Below are 21,159 nucleotides of genomic sequence, written 5' to 3'. Positions count from 1 at the left end.
TGCACGTGTCCCTTCAAAACAGCACACTTGTATCCCATGGATAGATGCCTAGTAGTGCAACTGCTGGGTCATAGGATAGTTCTATTTTTAATTTTTTGAGGAACCTCCATACTGTTTTCCAGAGTGGCTGCACCAGCTTGCATTCCCAACAATGCAAAAGAGATCCTCTTTCTCCACATCCTCGCCAACATCTGTTGTTGCCTGAGTTGTTAATGTTAACCATTCTGACAGGTGTGAGGTGGTATCTCATTGTGGTTTTGATGTAGTTCCCTGATGATGAGTGATGTGGAGCATTTTTTCATGTGTCGGTTGGCCATCTGGATGTCTTCTCTGGAGAAGTGTCTATTCATGGCTTTTGCCCATTTCTTCACTGGATTATTTGGTTTTTGGCTGTTGAGTTTGATAAGTCCTTTATAGATTTTGGATACTAACCCTTTATCTGATATGTCGTTCACAAATATCTTCTCCCATTCTGTCGGTTGCTTTTTAGTTTTGCTGATTGTTTCCTTCGCTGTGCATAAGCTTTTTATTTTGATGAGGTCCCAATAGTTCATTTTTTATTTTGTTTCCCTTGCCTTCAGAGACGTGTTGAGTAAGAAGTTGCTGTGGCCAAGATCAAAGAGGTTTCTGTTTGCTTTCTCCTCGAGGATTTTGATGGCTTCCTGTCTTAACATTTAGGTCTTTCATCCATTTTGAGTTTATTTTTGTGTATGGTGTAACAAAGTGGTCCAGGTTCATTCTTCTGCATGTCGCTGTCCAGTTTTCCCAGCACCACTTGCTGAAGAGACTGTCTTTATTCCATTGGATATTCTTTCCTGCTTTGTCAAAGGTTAGTTGGCCATACGTTTGTGGGTCCATTTCTGGGTTCTGTATTCTGTTCCATTGATCTGAGTGTCTGTTCTTGTGCCATGCTTATTTTTAAAAATAAGAGCAGGATAACAAGACCCCACTCAGTAAACAGTATTCAATTTTCTATTATTCAAAACAGAGGGAAAGAGAAAGCAAGCCTTGGCGCTGGAGGAAGTAACTCAAAGACAGGGAGACAGACCGACACACACACACACACCTACACACAGGCAAACTGAGGAAGAGATGCACGGAGACAGAGATACATACGTTCTAAGCGAGGACAGGTGAAGACAGAGAAATAGAAGCAGAACTGGTGTAACTGAAGCATCAAGTAAGTTTTGATGATGAGCACTCACATTATAATTCTACTGAATAAAACCTGAGAAATTTGGGTTCTATCCTAAATAAGACACGAAATCATTACTAAGCAAAGGAATGATATACACTATGACAGCTGAAAAAAAAACAAAGCCAACTGCATGCTGTGCAAAGAATGCTATGAGTGTTGAGCAACAACAGGGAAAGGGAAGAAGTTAGAAGGTTACTGCAGTAGTCTAAAAAAGAGACAGCAGTGGTGTGGGCAAGAGTGTTATGGAAGATAAATTAATGGACCGGCGTATAGTTAACAGACCTTGCTTATGAATGATACTGGGGTAAAAAGAAAGAGAAGAATCAAAACTTTGGCTTAAAGAATTAGGTGGATAATGGTAACTTTACAAAGATTAAAAAAAAAAAAAGGCAAGTTGAGGGAAGAGAGAAAAAATCAATAGTTTTGTTGTGACTAAGAGTACCCAGTACACATCTACATGGACATGTCAAGCTGACAAGAAATACAAGTGGAGTTCTGGGGATAGGTAAGGACAAAAGATAAAAGCTATAGCTTTGAAAAACTTGGGAATCAGGTTGCTTTCTAAAATTTAAACTTAGCTTTGAATCAACAAACAATAAATCAGCACAGATTAAAGCAAAGAAACCAAATAGCTTCTAGAGCAGCTACACTTTACTACAGCCTGAACGAAGGCCTGACTTTCCTGAAGAATGCCACAGGCTAGTCAATCCTGGGAAGGGCAGAAAAGGAAGGTCGCCAAGGCTGGTGTTGGCAGTACCTATCCAAGCACACACACCAGGGCAGAGAAGAGGAAAGACACTGCTCTGCCGGGCAGGTCCCCTGAATGTATCCTACTTGTTCACCCCCCAAATTCCAGGCTTGTGTATGCACTGCTCCTATTCCTTCACTTTGACATTTCACTTGCCACCACCTGGTCACCCTTCAAGTCTCAGATGAGATGCCACTTTCTCAGGAAGCTGTCCCTCACTCCGTCAGAGATTACATGCCCCTCCTCAGGGTTCCCAAAGCACCATAGCTTGCCACACTCTTGTTATTATCGCAGCCTTATTGCCTTGTCCATCTCATCCTCTACATCATAAGCCCTTGAGGGCACGGACTGTTTTGCTCACAGTTTGATCCTCTGCCTCCAATCATACCACCTGGCGTACCACACATCCTCAAAAAATGCTGGATAGATGGATAGAAAGGGAGGGAAGGAGAGAGGTATCAAGAAAAAGAGCCAGAGACCAAGAATATGCAATATTCTATTCTCTTTGTTAGAAATAACATCCTATTAACATAAAAGAAATGGGTAAAGTCACCAGAATTTTCAAAGTAAATTTGAGAAGCAGTGATATTTTAAAAAATGGTTTTCTTTCTTCTCAGAGATAAATCCAATGAAATATTCTAAAAAAGTAGACAACATCTCATATTATCTTATCTTCAAAAAAGGCGTATGTTGGGATATCCAGATATTCTTTGCCTCCTGAGGTGAGAAAAAGATAAAACAGGAAGCACATACTACTATCTATGAACTATTCTTGCCAAGAGTTGGCCCTAAATCTAATCAAGTACAAAATCTAATACCAGTTTATAGGAGAAAGAAAAATATGTTAAATAATGCCACAAGGATGCAGAAGTGAGAAATTCTATGTGATAAGTGATTCCATTTTGTCAACAAAAAGTGATACGGGGGAGAGGGGTGATCTCTGATTAATATAAAATATTTGTCAACAAAACAGTGTGTGGGCTTCATTTGATCCCACTGTGGAGGAGAAAGTATAAGATATTTCTGAGACAATCAGGTTAATGTGAACATGAACTAGCCAAATAATTTATTAAGGAACTACTGTTAATTTTGTTAATTTTGTGATAAATCAAATATAAGTGAATAGGTGCTGGGTGTTTGTGGGTTGTTTTTTTAATTGCCTTTTTAAAAAGAAATCCATACTGGAATATTTATACATGAAATGATGCCTGGATCGTGCTTTAAAATACCCCAACCCTCCCCACCCCACTTACTCATCCAGAAAAGGAGGAGGAAATCAATGGAACAATACTGGCAAAACATTGATCATTACTGAAGGAGGGTAATGGTCACACAAATGAACAAAGGTTCATCAGTGCATTCTCTCAGCTTTTGCATATTTGAAACTCTTCCCTTCCACAATTTTTTTTTTAAAGTTTACTTTTTTGAAGAGAATCTAGTATCCTTTTAAGATAGTGCTATTAAAACTCTCTCAGGAAGAATAGGACTCAATGTGTCCACATCAGAAAACTAAAAAAGAAGTCTAAGTTATACCATTTAAACACAACCATTACGAAAATAAAAATCTACTTTGAGTTTCTGCTCTGCAGGTTTAAGTAAGTATCTTTAAGTATCCTTAAGCTGCATTTTCACCTGGATGAAATTAGCTGAGGGTTAACCGGTCCAGGCCACAAATCAGATTTTCTAACCTTCTGCTATTGAGATGAGGATCTTACATACGTTTTCATGTTCATACTTTAATTATTACCATTTGAAATGATGTGATATAAATTCTTGCCTATAAAAAATTTTTAGATCATTTGTTATAAAATATGTATGAATTTTGCTTTACAAATATTTCAATATTCTAACAGTTTCATCTGACTATATACCAATCAGTGAAATAAACAGCAAGGCCTCATGTATCTTTTGGCAAACTGGACACTACTAGGCCTCCAAGCCTCATACAATCATGTACATTTACAATCAGGCAGTTTTTATTCCTCATGATGGAGAAAGGTAATACATTAACACTTACAAATAGTTCTGCTAGTGTTTTTGTCCAGGGCTGAAGTTTTTACTTCTTCAAGTTCTGAATTTAAAAAAGATAAAAGATGCTTTTAGAAATTCCTTCTTTTCCATGGAAATCCTTAAATACTTAAAATACACTTTCTGAATTTTTCTCTAACATAGTTTTAGTTCTATTAGAACATTGCCTGAACTAATTAACAAGGTATTTGTTGCAAGATAATAAATCCTACATTACTATTCTGATCATCATCACTCTAATCACCAATCATTAGTCTATGGGTGTTGTTTATAGATGCTCAATGAAAAAGGATTTCTGTGGTCAAGAAGTTTGGGGAAAGCCAAGTATTATATCATCTGTGGAGATTCACAATTCACATTAGCAGAGTATAAAGGCTCTAAGAAATGCTTAAGTAATGAAACTTATCTGAGCCAGCGGTCCCCACTCTCACATAAAAAAGGAACATTTTCTTGCCAGTAACACCCATTAGCATTTGATATAGTACAGATATGTTTTCTGTTGCAGTTTTTTAAATGTAGTAGGTGGAAAACCACACAAACACATTAGGATCACATATTAAAGTAAGAGTCATAAATTGGATAACTGGGGTAGCCAGAAGTATGACGACAAAATGAAAAGGGTGGCACTATATTAAACTTAAGTTAAAACAGAATAGAAAATTATGCTGTTAATGTTAATTTTCATGTACACATTAAAGAAAATGGAGAAAGTATGAGATCATTCTGAATGTCATCTAACCATTAACCTCCGTGGATACTAACAGTGGTGGGCTCCATTGATCACATCATATTTGGCCATCATTTTGCCTTTAGATATTAAGAGATGAAGCACCATGGTACAGTCAGAACACCCTCCCTAAGCATCAGGAACCAGGCTTCTACACTCCTGACTGGCTGTGCAAACTTAGGTGGCCTCTCCAGGGACAAGTCTCCTCACATCAATTATATAATGACTAGGTTGAACTAGTCTCTAAAGTCCTCTTTGGCTTTAAAATTCTGTGAAAGTACATACATAACCGAATATACTAGAACTATAAAATATATCAAAACAGTGAAAATAAAAGGTGCCTGCTAACTTTCCATTTAAAAAATGTCCACTCTAAGGCAGTACAGCTCTTTTATTGGCATCTATCTCGACATTAGCCATGATAACTCACTTGCTGGCCCCAAGTATTTTCCTAACCCTTAGCACTAACTTCAATTAGGAAATGTGTTAAGACAGAATTTAACAACAGAGCTAAGAGCACAAGTTTGCATGCAGCTGCACCTCTTAGCTGTCTGACCTTGGCAAGTTGGTCAGATTCTCTGAGCCTCAGTTTCCTCTTCAGAAAATGGAGATAATGACAGAAACTGCTGCTTAGAATTGTCACAAGGACTAAATAGGTTCAATGCATGTAAAAGCACTTGTAACATAGTACAAATGCACAGTACGAGGCACTCAATTTTAGAGGGCTTTATTTTAGTTCCCTCCCCCCACCCCACATCTTAGTAACCATCTGTACATTAAGTGAAAGAAAGCGCAAATTCAGGTCACTTTACCTCTGTGCAACTTAAAGTGAATGGATTGGACAATCTTTCAGGAAAACTCTCAAATTCTTTCATCTATTGCCCATGGGAATTCTCATAGCCACTGTCATTTCTTGAGTACCAGATTATTCAAACCCAAAGCTATTAACATTTATTAAGTACCCATACACAGTATTCTAAGATTTAGGTTTGATTCAATTAACCAAAAAGAAAATAAATAAGAACAACTTCTGAAACAGGTTATCATGCCCATTTTACAACTGAAAAAACTGAGACCTAGGTTAAACAACTTGTCCCAATATCCTGCCAAGTATATCCAGCCCCAGGACAACTGAGCCATAGTATTGTTATAAGACAAACACAGTTAACACTGAGTTACTCAGGGGCCCCTATCAGAACTACTTGACTTCTTTACCTCTTTAATACTATTTCACATTCTTAATGGAATTAGCAATTCTGATAAAAGATTTTGAGAAAGCAGGGCCTGAGTGAGATTCCTGGCAACAAGGTAGCTATCAGGCAATTTTCTCAGAATTTCATTTGTTAGTGCTTTTTCTTTTCTCATTTGCTACTATAATCAAGATTTGGTCACAAATCTAGAAAAAGATGACAAAATGTATTTTTGACCTTATCACATCTATATAAAACACATACTTTGGTGAATAAATTCCTTACTTTTGTAGCACATTTTCCTTCGTTTAAAATTTAAGACTGTAAAGTTTTTTGAAGAATTTACTGTCAAGTTGAGCTGCATTAGTATCATAACCTCAGAATCTACTTTGCCAGTACAGGAAAGCTCGACCCGAAACACTGTTTAAAAAACAAAAAAGAAAAAATATTTTAATTTTCTAAAAAATCAACATTAATACCTAGTATTTTACAGTTCTTTATTTTTGTTGCATAAAACTAAAAGAATATTTACATAATACTAAAATTTTCAGAGAACTTATCTTCAGACTACATACCTTTAGACATCATTCATTTATTATAGATATAAAAGTTAAACATTAAAGAACAAGCCAAGACATAAAAGAAGAGATTATCTTCAACTTTTTCTCATGATTTTTAATAGATTACTTTGTCTCATAAGTCCTCTCATTATAATATAGTTAAGCTACTGAATAAGGCAAACCATGCTACCTTACCAGTCACATCAGCAATAACAAAAATTACTTGATAAAAAGGAAAGACAATTTATCACCAAAATGCAATTATGTATTGCTCTTAACAAAGATTAAATATAAACCCATAAACTGATAACCTGATAAATCAGTCAACTGTGAATTTAAAAAATACAAAGCTTTCAAAACAAAACCTTTCTTTTTTTAATGTGTTGTGTTGTTTTTTTAATTTATTTCTGAGAGTAAGAGAGACAGAGCACGAGCGGGGAAGGGGCAGAGAGAGAGAGGGAGACACAGAATCTGAAACAGGCTCCAACCTCTGAGCTGTCAGCACAGAGTCCCACACGGGGCTCGAACTCACAGACCACGAGATCATGACCCAAGCCGAAGTCTGATGCTTAACCGTCTGAGCCACCCAAGCACCCCCAAAAAAACCTTTCTAAACAGAAACTGACTTTAATCAATTATTGTAGCAATGAGGTAACAGACTTTGGTGCACACCATTTTTTTCCAATCTTTCAGTTTAAGATTCTTTTCCTATAAATTTAGAGTATCATTCTTTTCTTCTTTTCAGAGAGAGAGAGGGAGAAAGCACACACTAAGCAGGGTAGAAGAAGAGGAAGAGAGAGAAAGGGAGAATCTCAAACAGGCTCCACATTCAGCATGGAGCCAAATGTGGGGCTCAATCCTATGACCCTGGGATCATGACATGAGCTGAAATCAAGAGTTGAATGCTCAACTGACTGAGTCACCTAGGTGCCCCTACAATATCATTCTATCTGTATGAGCATATGAAAAATATGGGCATTTCTGAACTTCTTTACTGACCCATAAAAATGAGTAAGCCTCCCTATGCTTTCCTAAAGCTTAATGTATGTCACCAATAACAATGAATGACTGCCAGAAAAAGTTCCACAATATTGTGGAAAGTACATGGCTTACCCTTTCAAATTTTAAGAAGTTCACTGTTCTTAAAATCTCACATCTTTAGGAGCTTTTCTCAAAAGGCTGGCTCAATAGTAGTTAAACTGGTATATATATGACACTTAAATCATTTAGTCAGAGGTATTATGTGACTATTCTGTGCAGATGCTGTTCCAGGCACCAATGCTAGATGGCTGAAAAAGAGAGCTCCTGTCCTCAGGTTAACCACAGGCCAGCAGGGAGAGACAAGCACAAAGAATTACAAGATAACGTGATCAGTTCAAAAACATTTAAATTACAAGATCCTGCAGGGTAGGAAGAACAAGATCCTGCAGGGTAGTATGAGTAGGAGTTTATAAGCAGAAAAGAGGAAAAGGCAGTTCCAAATATACTGACAAGCACGTGCAAAGGCAAGGATGTCAAAACTGCATGTAGTATGGCACCACTGGAATGCTGGGGCAAATGCAGCAACACAGCTAGACAGGCAGGTAAGGGGACAGAATAAACATACAGCACACTGGCTGGAGAGTCTGCAGTGGACTCAGTTGATGGGAGTAAGGGGCCCTGATGGGCTTGATATCATTTGGTCAGATAGGAGTGTTCAGTGATCATCCAGGCCATGGTGTGGGAATTTGTCAAAAACAAACAAGACCAGACACAGAGATCCATGTGGAGGCCAGTGCCAGCAATGCAGAAAAAGGAGATAAGGAAGTGCTGAGTATAGACAGTTCTGAAAAGGATGGAAAAGAGGGAATGGTTTAAAACACAGTGCAAATAATCAGTATTTTCAAAAATTACTTTTCAAAGTACTTATACATCTATGCCTATCAAGTAGAATACACTATATGTCAATTGTTAAGCTGTTCTTTTTGGGATATGGGGGACACAATTGAAAACAGTATGTTCACTCTTTCAGACTCACCTGATAAAGTGCGTGGAACTTCCCCCTGAGCAGAAATGTTGACCTGGGGCATGTCCATAGCCACAAAATTGTCTACTTGGAATCCCAGCTTATATTCAACCTGTAAAATGTAGAAATAAACAAACTGAATCTGTGGTAACAGAAAGGACACTAACAATTTGGCTTTACTGATTAACTCATTAACTAATAAATGCATGAGCATTTATTATTATGTACAAATCTAGCTCTAACAAAATCCAAATTGTCAGAAACAGTCCTAGGAGTTTTCAACTGGATAAAAACTCAACCCAGTGAAGCCACCCCTCTATTTCATGTCCAGAACAGTACCACCATTCTCCTATAAAGTCTGCCAACTAGGATTCAGAAATCTTGCTGAAGACTACACTACCACTGACCGAAGAGCCCTGGAGAGACAGATACGAAAAGCCAAGTTGTTGAGATGTGTAATTTACAGACCACTGACTAGTCACCAATGTCTTCTCTAATTAATAAGTGCCAGGCTCTAAGGCTTTCCATGTAGCTGGTGGATGAAGGTCTACTCTATAGACCCACTCACTACACAAGATTACAAAGCACAGATTTCTCACAGAGTATCTCTAGTCCAGCTTTCACCATGAAGAAAGTTTATGTTTGGATACCCATCTAATCTCTGAATCTATTTTTCAAGTGAGTCGGTATCCAGAAAGGAAAAGAGGTGACTATGAAGGCATCACTGGAACACCAATATTAACTATCGATACCTGGCCTACTTGGGGGCTTAACATAACCAGCCAGCCCGAATAATACAGCCCTACTGCTAGATTGATAGTCATGAAAGAAACAACTCAAACTGCAAAACAATAGCTGAAATTCAGAATAGCTGCCACCTTCAAGACCTTCAATGAGGCCTTATATTTCACATTACTCTTTGAACAGCCCACTGGGGTCTTGGTAAGAACAGGTACTCCTCTCCCATTCACTGGTCACATGGGTGGTTTTGGTGGAGAGACAGAATTGGCAGAAGGCAAGGGGCAGTGGATTGGGAAAAGAGTGATAGGAAAGAGGTTTATGAAACCATTCTTTAAGAAATTTAACTAGGAAAAATGGAACCAGGTTGGGAGTGGTTTGAGAAAGAGGTGACAGATTCTAAAGCTTTTCTTTCTTCTTTCAATGGGCAGTATGAAAATGTGTTCATATGCTAATGAAAAAAGCCAACGAAATGGGACATAATAAAGATGAAAGGAAATAGGAAGAGAGTACCATCCTAGCTTATAAGGAAAGGGATGGACCTGGACATTGGCTGGGGCAAAGGGTGTTTATCAACGGATAAGAAGGGTTCAAGCCAATGGATTTAACTCTCACTGTGGGTGTCTTTTCACACTTTCATACTTGAATGTCCCTAAACACTGTAGGGGTATAAATCATATTATTACCTTACAGTTAAGATACATAGACAAACAACTGTTAAAGGCTGTATTTGGGAAGTGCCATGTTCACAACAAAGAAAATGGTCTTGCTGCTGCCTATCACTGACTTTGTGGTACCTCAGGCTAGTCAGTGTTCACTCTTACCCTAGCACACTACACTTCTGTCACTGCCACCAGGGGGTGCTAGAGAGCTACCTACACCGTTGTGTTTGGGCCAAGAAGGAGCAGACTTTCCAGCAACACTCACTAACTATAACACTACAGAATGCATTGACTATATTCCTGTATCTATGCTGTCTTTGAATAGGACAATACATGAAGTGCAAGTGCACAAAAGAAATTAAGTATAATCAGTAAGAATTGGATAGGAACCATGAGACTGTGTGACCTTTAGGTATATTAACTTTCCTGAGTTTCAGTTTTTGTAAAATGAGGTAACACATTATGAGGATCAAAGAGGATAATTAAGACAATACACCTGTCAGCTTGGCACAGGTCCCCTGACAAATGCAGACCGCAGTGGCATCAGCTGTCATTCCAGAGTAGCTACCCGACTGCCCCATTGTGCTTCCCCTATAAGCACCAGCCTACTACTAACCCCAGAGATTGACACAAGTAAGCCTTCCAGTGCTCTGCCAAGAACGTGCTGCAGTCCTTCTGTTTTGTCCTCCATCTTGGGACCCCCCACTATTCTAAACAGCCCCCTACACTCTCAGCCTTTTCACAAATGTCTTCTCCACCTTCTCCTACAACCTGGCTTTCCTCAGATCTCTTCTCCCTGCCTATCATTAGTTCTTACAACACCTAACCCTTAGGGTCTAGACAATAGGGTCTGCATTCTTTTAGGGTCATTAGGTCCTTTCTAGACATCCTTCCCTCATGAGAAATCCCCTATACCCTGAAGCTCACAAATTCTACTCAAGATGGCTATTTCTCATGCCATAAACATCAACAACAGACAAAAACTTTGCAGAGGCCTTGGCCCTTGGCTCACTTTGTCTCCTGTCACCTTCCTGGGTGGGCTTCAATATTACAGTATTCAGTAAACCTACATGACAAAGAATTACTCCAGAACCAAAACAAACACAAAAATCCCACCCTATCAAAGACCCCATCACTACCTCTGATTCCTATAAAACTTTGTCTCCATCACTGATTCAGCCAACATTTATGAAACACATGTGTAAGCCAATGGTGGTGTACAGAACTGGGCTACAGTGGACAATTCAGCTATTTCCCTTCTCTCTGATCCAGCCAGTGGCCTGGTTTCACTTTCCTACAGACTATGCCCCGAAGACTACAAGGTTACTGACATGATAACTGGTTCATTCCCCTCCATACTCTTAGAGGGCCGCACCAGCACCCTAACCACCTCTCACTCTCATGTTGCCCAGCATGGATGGAGGAAATCCATTCCTGGAGAAAAGGGTGCTGCTACACAAGAATGACCCCTAAGTTCAAGACAGACCCATAATCCTATCAGCAAGCCCTTCCTCACAGCCTCTTCTCTCTCCCTAGTCTACTCACTCCAAATGTCACAGGACCTCACCACTTCACTACCTGCTGCCCTCCCCACTTCCTCACTCTCAATGTTCTTATCTCCTTTAGCTAGCACACAAGGACCCCCCCCCCTTCTTCATTTCTTTTCAGCACCAGAGAGATCTGTTAGAGTACTCAACCTCTGCCCTCCAGCCCCAAGGAAAGACATATTCTCCTCTCCAAATAATAAACACTCCTCTCCTAGTATATTAGGTTCTAACCCGTTTCATCACCGATGGGATCTTGTATCATCCACTGGTCTCTCACTCTCCTATAACTTCAATCTCTCCCATAGGTGCAATTACCTACTAGACATATATGTCTAATAATCTTATAGCTCTCAAATCTAACAGATTCAAAGCCAAATGTATGTTTCCCCACATTTGCTATCTCTTTTATTCTAGGTCTCAGTTATCGTAAGCAGAGGCACAGCTAACCAGAGACCAGAACTTCTAAGAAAGCAGAGAGTAGCAAATGGGGTCACAGGCCCTAATGGCAATGTGGAGGGCAGGGGGCAAGACTAACACCTACGTATCTCAAGGAAGTAAGGGGGAAGGGAAATGAGCTTGTGAGTGGAGCTAGGGAGAGGTGGCAAAGGGACTGGGTAGCAAGTTTGAGAAGGCTGACCTCTGGCCAGAACAGCAGCCTGGAGGAACAAGGAGTATGAGAGCACAGAAGCCTGCCATTTGCTGGCTCCCTTTCTGAGGGACTATCTACATATGTGAGGCATTCACAGGGCGGTTCTCTTCTCCCTCTGAAATCCTTAGGATATTAATTTTTAAATTGCAGTTTCTGGGGTCAGAGAACTGTAAATTTTCTCTACTTTGCCACGTATCGATCTACGTGGAATCTCACTTTCCAGTGATCCTTGAAGAAACAGATCCATTCTAAAGCTAACATTCATAAACTAGTAGAACAAAGAAAATGTGAACAGCAGTTGTTTATCAGAAAAAAGAGGGAGCCAAAATATTTCAGAAAAGAAGCTAGAGAAAATATAAATATTTGAATAAGCTAAAAAATAAACATTTTTGGTAATCTTCCCTTACTTGGAAACAAACGGCAATTGCCAATAGGCAGCTGATGAGTAAAGCCATTTCCTTCTGGAACACAGTACAGATTTAAAGCGAATACATTTGCCTACAGCTGGATAGCCTTTTAATTTCTCTGAATTGACCAGAAGTGCTCCTTTTTCATAGAAATCCCACTCTGCAGGGGATACTGCTGGCTCTCCCTTGGGCTGCTGCAGGAACTCTGGACAAGTTCCCTACAAAACCACCTGACAATGATGAAGAATTCCTGAAACCTGAGAAGAGATACAGAGTGGATGTGAGTTGGAGGAATATTCTGCTACATTTTGGTATATTTTTGCCTTCCAACTCTCTAAAATACCTACAGACACTTAATAGATGCAATGGAATGCTTTTTTCCCCTAGATATCAGAGAATGTTCCAGAATACAGAAGAACCTAATTATTTGTTAAAACCACCTAGTAATCTTTGCTTTTTTTTTGATGACCACGTGGCCTTGTGAAAGAGAAGAAATTACCAGTGTTTTTATCCCACCTGGAAATGCAATTAACCAATGGTATTTAACAACCACTCACTAAAGCAATCTGACACAGATGTCAAGAATAAGATACAGCTTCAGCCTCTGAGAAGACCATAGTCTGTTTTGCAAGACAAAAGCCAAGTAAACACTGAAGAACAACACTATTAGCAAAAGCTCTGATGTGTGAAAACTAACGTTAAAGTATCTATGGTGTGAACGGACATATCAAGGAGAACCTTGAGATTTTTGGAAGTGAATATTTTACCTCCTGGCTCACCTTAAAAAGCAAGAACTGAGAAATTCTGATAAAGGGTTAGAGTGTAGGAGCCACAGCCTTCCTCCAGAAAGTTCACGATCGCATCTCAGAGCCAACAAGATTAGGTGAAGAACCCTCTGTATCTCCCCAGGTGAAGAAGTCATGTCTCTCTTGCTCCCTTGTATGACTTTCCCACTTGAAGTCATCTCTACTTCCTGTGTCTTCTGCTTCCAATACTACCTTAAGCAAGTCTCCTTCCAAATCTAGGTCTTATTTTTTTTTTTTTCATAGTAAGTGATCAATAAACCAAAGTGCAACCATTTAATGTATTTTTTAGTGATTTGAAGGAAAAAAAGTTCAAGTCTATATGCAGGGACAGAGAACCTTTATCAGAATATGTTGTTCAGTGCTCTGCAAACTGCAGAAAGTACGCAGTGTATAACTTGTTAAAAAAAAAAAAAAATATATATATATATATATTCACACACACACATACATATACACATGTGCTTATCCATGCACAGACTATCCTTAGAATAGAAGACAGGAATCAGGTAACAGTGGTTGCCAATGGAAGGGAAACTCGGTGGCTGGATTGTTTGGGGATGGTACTAGGAAGGTGTAGAGGACTTAATTTTCACTGTTTACCCCTTCCCTTATGCCTTTTGAATTCTGTACCATATACATAAATTGAATACTCAAAAGATTAAATTTTAAAATAAGCAAAGTTAAATTAATTACCAAAGAGATTATAACCTAAAACTGGAATTAGGAGTTGCATTGGTGGCCAAAGCCTGAAACTGAATACAAACATATTCCTTAGTTTTTTATTATAAAACGTTATAAGATAGAAGATGATTACTTTCCCCTAAATTCTAAACCCTGTTACACATGAACTTGTGAAATTAGTTTTGCTATATATTCAATCTATGAATTTCATCTATTCCTCCAAATTTACAACTTTATTCATAGTGAAATACGTGAAAAGTCCCAGATGGACAACTAGTGTCAAGTATACCCAGCTATGTTTCACACTTCTAGAAACAGGAAATTCACCACTCCGAAAGCAGTACATTCCAACTTTAAAAAGCTCTAAGTGCTCAGAAGATCCCCATTTGTTGAGCTGTGCCCTGTGGCTTCTATCTATGCATCTCTTCTGTAGTCAGTAAAAGAGCACCTGTAACCAAGCGTAAGTACCAAGTGCTATACAGGGAACACAGAGAAAGACGAAAAGGAGTTCCTCACTTTGAAGTGTTTTGCATCTAGGAGGGAGACAGAAAAGAAAATCAACCACCACAATACTGTTAGATTATGCTAAGGGTTATGAGGGAGGAAAGAGAAAGGTGCCGTGGGTACAGAAAGCACCTGACACAGTTGAAGGAAAGGTGACACCAGTTCTGAGATTTATGAGACGAACAGGAGTTAGTGAGGTAAATAAAGAATGGAGAAAGGGAATTTCTTGCAATATAAACAGCAGCAATGTTAACAGAGTCCAGGCCATTCAAAAAATTGCCAAACAAAATGGCACTAAATAACTAGCTGGAGAGGAAGGAAAAAAGAAAGGCAGGGACAAGATCATAAAGGCTTCCTAAAAAATCAGAACTTTATTCTGGTGGCAACTGGGAGCCCTAGAGTTGCTTCTGAGGGTGGGAGTAGGGGGTGAGGGCAGGGCAGGAGTGCAGCAACAAGTCAGTCCAGAGGCAAGGAAACTAGTTAGAAAACTATTTCCCATCTAGTTAAGAAACAAAAAAGGCCCAAACTACAGATGAGGCATTAAGTCCAGAGAGAGGTAGGAGATGAATTTAAGGTATAATTATGAAAGACAATCAACTGGACCTGGCAAGTGCAGGAGAAGAAGTACTGGACCCCTTCTAGGCTTCTGTCCTAGATATGTAAACAGGTGGCAATGCCCTCCAACAAGTCAGGGAACTTCTGCCCTCCCAGGAATATCATTATCAGCAACAGTAGCCCAAATGTGCACTAGTGATGGTATTTAAAACCTGCCACAGAAGTAGTTTAGAATTTATGAGTGAAGAATATGGAAGTACCATAAGAGCTATGCCAAGGCTCCTCCTGACCCAACATGTGCCCAGGCCAAGTACTGTTTCAAATATATATATTCATCTGAACCCTTACCTCTATCTACTCTCTTCCACTCCAACTTCCTTCTGTGACAGGCTTTAAAAGTCCTCAGACATCCACTATTAGCAATGTCAGATCCCTGAAACTCCCTCCAGATAAAAAACATCTAACGTATGTGTATTTTTTAAAAAGAATGATTAAGAGAGTTTAATTCTCTTCACTTATAACTGCCACATGGCACACTGCCAATTTTTATTCACAAGTCACTAACCATATACTTGCCCAGGTTAGATCATTATTTTTTCCTAAGTAGGCCCAGGAATAATCACACCCTATTCAACAGCAGTGGAGTACTAGAATAGATTCTCTACTATTTCATTCGATTTTTCGCTACTTTAAAATATATGTATTATTTGCTTTTATATTTACCAACATTAAAGGTAGGAAAAGTAACAAAGGATTTATTATCAATTTTTTGGAGAATATAAAAAGATTCTCTGCCTAAAAGATGTTCACAGAAACACTGGATCTCAGAGTTGCAAGGGAACTTAAAATTCAAGACCCACTGCTCCACAAATCCTTGAATTCCCTCTACAACACTCCCACGAAATAGTTACCCAGTATAGATCTGACCTCTTCCAGCGAGAGGAAACTTACTACTCATCAATAGCACTGGCTAAAAAGTGAAACCTAGTTCTAAACACAGATGCAAATACTAGTAGTTTAAAGGGTGATGAAGGAATGGAATTTTTTAAATATAATTTCACAAAATCTCCCCACAATTACTTACTCATCCTAAAGGAGAACACTTTGGTAGAGAAACCTAGTGAACTGAGTGATCAGAGATCACCAGTAATAGGATAAGATGACATCATGTGTCCTGTGAAGGACAGCATTTTTGTGGTGTTACTAGCAAAGACACGTTCCTGAATCTAATCATGAGGAAACCTCAGACAACTCAAATTGAAGGACATTCTACAAAATACTTGGCCTATTTATTTCAAAATCATCAAGGTCAAAGCACACAAAGAAAGGCCAAAGAAATGTTCCAGGTTAATAGAGGATTAAAGGTACCTTAATCAACTGCATGCATGATCCTGAATCAGGTGAAAAAAAGAGCTATAAAGAACATCATCATGTTAATTGGTGAAATGTGAGTACTACAGATTAGATACTAGATAACAGTATTATATCCACGTTTAGTTTCCTGATTTTGATCATTGTACTTAGGCTTTATAAAGAATGCCTTTATTCTAAGGCTCTTGGGTGGCTAAGTTGGTTGAGTGTCCAACTTCAGCTCAGGTTGTGCTCTCACGGATTATGAGTTCAAGCCCCACATCAGTCTCTCTGCCGTCAGTGCAGAACCTGCTTCAGTTCTTCTGTCCCCCTCTCTCTCTCTGCACCTTACCCACTCTTAAAAAAAAAAAAAAAAAAAAAAAAAAAGAAAGCCCTTATTCTTAGAAAATATACATTGATGTATTCAAGGCTAAATGGGCAGGATGCTTGCAATTCACTTTCATATAGTTCAAGAAGAAAGGGTGTGTGCATGAGAGTGGAGGGAAAGAAACAATGAATGATAAAGTAAGCAAATGAAGCAAACCAGTAATAATCGGTGAATGTGGGTAAAGGATATATGAGAATTATTTGTACTGTTCTTATAATTTTCCTTTATGTTTGAAATCATATAATTAAAAGTTACCCCCACCTCTAAATAATAAGGTCACATAATGTTATGTAAGAATACTGGAAAATGTGTTAGTCCAGTTTCCTTGAAGAGTCCAGATGCTTATTCATTGAAAATGACACAGCTCATATTAAAATATCTCAGGTCGGGGCACCTGGGTGGCTCAGCTGGTTAGGTATCCAACTTCAGCTCAGGTCATGATCCCACAGTTCATGAGTTTGAGCCCTGTGTCGGGTTCTGTGCTGACAGAAGCCTGCTTTGGATTCTGTGTCTCCCTGCTTTGGATTCCGTGTCTCCCTCTTTCTCTGCCCCTTCCCCACTTGTGCTCTGTCTCTCTCTCTCTCTCTTTCAAAAATAAATAAACATTAAAAAAATTTTAATGTCTCAGGTGAACCTTTTCTGAATTATCTGTACCATTTATTTTGGCAGTTCAGCATATCCAGGTTACCATTTACTACATGTTCTTAATTGTTTCGCATGACTTCTCTCTCTTGACCTCTGTTTTTGCAGTTTTCACCCTAAAGAGACCTATCTACTGCTAAAAAAGCAGCCCATGTTTGGATACCCCAAGGCAACAGTGTTGGACAGTTGAGGTGCTCCAACAAGGCACATATGTTTTACTCAGAATCCAAGCTAAGTCAACTTTAATCACATTACTGCAGTTTATATTTTAATGCCTGTATGTATATGTGTATATAATGTTTCTGTAACATATGCTTGAGTATATATACAGCTGATCCTTGAACAATATGTGTTTGAACTGCACAAGCCCACTTATGTGGATTTTTTTTTTTTTTTAGGAGAGCACAAGTAGGGGAGAGGGGCAGAGAGAGAGACAGAATCCACAAGCAGGCTCCACACTCAGCATGGAGCCCAATGTAGGGCTTAATCCCATGACTCGGGGATCATGACCTGAGACAAAATCAAGAGTGGGATATTCAACTGAATGAGCCACCCAGGCGTCCCACACAGATTTTTTTTTTATAGTATAGTACTATAAATGGATTTTCTCTTCCTTATGATTATTTTTAACATTTTCTTTCTCTAGCTTACTTTTTGTAAGAATTACAGTATATAATATCTATAACATATGGGGCACCTGGATGGCTCAGTCAGTTAAGCAACCAATTTCGGCTCAGGTCATGATCTTGTGGTCTGTGGGTTCAAGCCCCACATCAGGCTCTATGCTGGCAGCTCAGAGCCTGGAGCCTGTTTCATATTCTCTCTCTCTCTCTCTCTCTCTCTCTCTGCCCCTCCCCCACTCATGCTCTGTCTCTCTCAAAAATAAACATTTAAAAAAATTTTTTTAAATATCTATAACATACAAAATATGTGACCATTAGTAGTTAAGTTTTGAAGCAATCAAAAGTTCTATGTGGATTTTCGACTGCAGGGGGAGCATATCAGTACCCTGTAACCCCCACGTTATTCAAGGGTCAACTGTAATAATAATAGGAATATATGGATAGTTATATAATCATTTTTACTCACTGATTAGCAAACAACTATACTTAAAATATTTAGTGTTAAGGAGTGAATTGAAGAAATAAACAAACACCCCTATTCATTTGGTAAGGAACATTGGTTCATTGGTACCATCTTGGGAGAGGGAAGGAGAAATAATTTGGCAATGTTAATCAAAACTTTAAACACTCTGACCCTGCCATTTCACTACTTGGTGATAATTTACTATTCAAAAATTATGCCACAAGTGCACAAAATTTTTTGAACAAAGATGTTCTCAATGTATGCACACACACACATATATATACACCCAAGTACACATTCACACACATATTTTTTCTGTGTTTCTATATTCAACAATAACAAAGGTAGAAACAGTAACAAAAGATGAACTACCAATTGTTTTCACTATCTCTGTACTATGGATTTTGCCTGACAGATGAAGGGAAGGAAACTATCTCTAACACAGAAAGGAAGCATTGTTTGAAATAGTGAAATGCTATTAAAAATACATGTGTCAACGAGGCACTTAAGAAATAATCATACATTCGGGTGCCTGGGTGGCTCAGTTGGTTAAACGTCTGACTCTTGATTTCAGCTCAGGTCATGATCTCACAGTCATGAAATCGAGTCCCACATCAGGCTCTGTGCTGAGTGTGGAGCCTGCTTAAGATTCTCACTGTCTCAGGACCACCATGAGATACTACTTCATGCCCACTATGATGGATATAATCAAAAACCCAGAAAATAACAAGTGTTGGTGAGGATGTAGAGAAATTGGAACCCTTGTACTTTGATGATGGGAATGTAAAATAGTGCAGCCATTTTGGAAGAAATGGCAGTTTCTTAAGAAATTAAACACAATTTTACTACACAACCCAGCAATTTCCAACCTTGGTAAATACCCAAGAGAAATGAAAACATAAGCCTACACAAAGACTTGTATACAAATGATCACAGCAGCATCATTCATAACTAGTCAAAAAGTAGAACCCCCCCCCCCAAAAAAAAACAGAACAACCCAGATGTTCCTCAACTGGTGAATGGATAAACAAATTATGGTCTATCCACTAAAAAGAAATACTACTCGGGGCACCTGGGTGGCTCAGTCGGTTGAGCGTCCAACTTCGGCTCAGGGAATGATCTCGTGATCTGTGGGTTCGAGCCCCACATCAGGCTCTGTGCTGAAAGCTTAGGGCCTGGAGCCTGCTTCGGATTCTGTGCCTCCCTCTCTCTCTCTGCCCCTCCCCCACTCATGCTCTGTCTCTGTCAAAAATAAGCATTAAAAAAAATTTTTTTTAAAGAAATACTACTCAGTAATAAAAAGGAATGAAGTATTGATATCATGCTACAACGTGGATAAATTTTAGAAACATTTGCTAAGTGAAAGAAAACAGTCACAAAAGACCATACTTTCTATGACTCCAGTTATATGAAATGTCCAGAACAGGCAAATGCATAAGGACAGAGGTAGATGAGTAGTTGCCTGTGGTTGGGGGTAGGACTGAAGAGTGACTGCTAACAGGCACAAGGGACCCTATTGGAGTGACGGAAATGTTCAAAAATTGGATTGTGGTGATGGCTGCACAACTCTGGAAAACTCTGCACAAACTCAAAAAAATCATTGGACTACGTACTCAAAATGAGTGAATTTTATTGTACGTAAATCACACCTCAGTAAAGCTGTTAAAAGTAACTAGAATCTGACCATATTATATTCTCTGCCACTATATCCAGTGTAGAGATAATTGTCAAAGTTGTCTTTTACCTTTTCCTTTTTTGTACGTTGTTTTCCATTTTAGTGTTGAACAGCATGGTCACCAGAAACAAATAAGGAAAAGGAGATGAAAAATTTTTTAAATTTAAAAATATTCTCACTCAAAAATAAAAATAAACTAAAAAGAAATAATCATGCATCCATACAATATCATATTATAATAAGCCATTATACAGAATGAGTTAAATCTGTAAGTAGTGAAATGGAAAGATGCCAAAAGACAGTATTAGGTAAGGGGGAAAATACTATACAACATAGGTGTCATAAATCCCCTTTTTGTTTAAAAAGGTAAAAAAAAAAGTGAGTTTGGCAGTGTGGGGGTGGCTCAGTGGGTTAAGCATCTGACTCTTGATTGGGCTCAGGTCATGATCTCACGGTTCATGGATTCGAACACTACATTGGGTTCTGCACTGACAGCATGAGCCTGCTTAGGATTCTTTGTCTCCCTCTCTCTCTGCCCTTCCCTGCTCACGTTCTCTTTCTCTCTCTCTTTCTCATTCTCTCTCTCAAAAATAAATAAACATTTTTAAAAAATGAGTTTGAAGTATACTAAACTATAAACAATAATTTCTGGGTATAGATCTACAAAGTCTTGGTAGTTTTTTAAATAATTCTATTAATACTTGGTTTTCCTAGTACTCATTATTGTTTCTAAGTAGATAAAAAGATCTATATTAAAGTCACCAAATTTAAATGACTTGCAACAAATATCAGGACAAATATCACTTTGTAATACTTTAAAAAAAAAAAAAAAAAACTCTGCTAGAGATTTTAGTAGCAAAACTATTTTTATTTCCCAAATAAAATCCTACTCAGTTCATATATAATGCTAGTAAAAGAAATTAAAGTTGATTGGAGGAGGTGGGCTCTTCCCTCAGCTTCCCACTTTTGACGTATGAAAAAACTTTTCATGTTCGTGGAGCTCAGTCAGAGAA

At 38.6% G+C, this 21,159-nt stretch overlaps 1 protein-coding gene across 2 annotated transcripts in view; it reads right to left on the bottom strand.

Annotated features, from left to right (window-relative positions):
• RYK (receptor like tyrosine kinase) overlaps window positions 1–21,159 on the bottom strand; it is a 101,465-nt gene that overhangs the window by 47,903 nt on the left and 32,403 nt on the right. For both annotated transcript variants that reach the window (XM_045503589.1, XM_045503590.1), the window contains exons 3-5: window positions 8,469–8,568; window positions 6,177–6,311; window positions 3,964–4,017 (exon numbers count right to left, since the gene is read on the bottom strand). In XM_045503589.1, coding sequence (XP_045359545.1) covers window positions 3,964–4,017; window positions 6,177–6,311; window positions 8,469–8,568 — 289 coding nt within the window. The remainder of the gene's footprint in view (window positions 1–3,963; window positions 4,018–6,176; window positions 6,312–8,468; window positions 8,569–21,159) is intronic.

Source organism: Leopardus geoffroyi, chromosome C2 (genome assembly GCF_018350155.1).
Source record: "Leopardus geoffroyi isolate Oge1 chromosome C2, O.geoffroyi_Oge1_pat1.0, whole genome shotgun sequence".
In the NCBI taxonomy this organism is placed as follows: domain Eukaryota; kingdom Metazoa; phylum Chordata; class Mammalia; order Carnivora; family Felidae; genus Leopardus; species Leopardus geoffroyi.
This window is presented reverse-complemented; position numbering and strand designations above follow the sequence as displayed.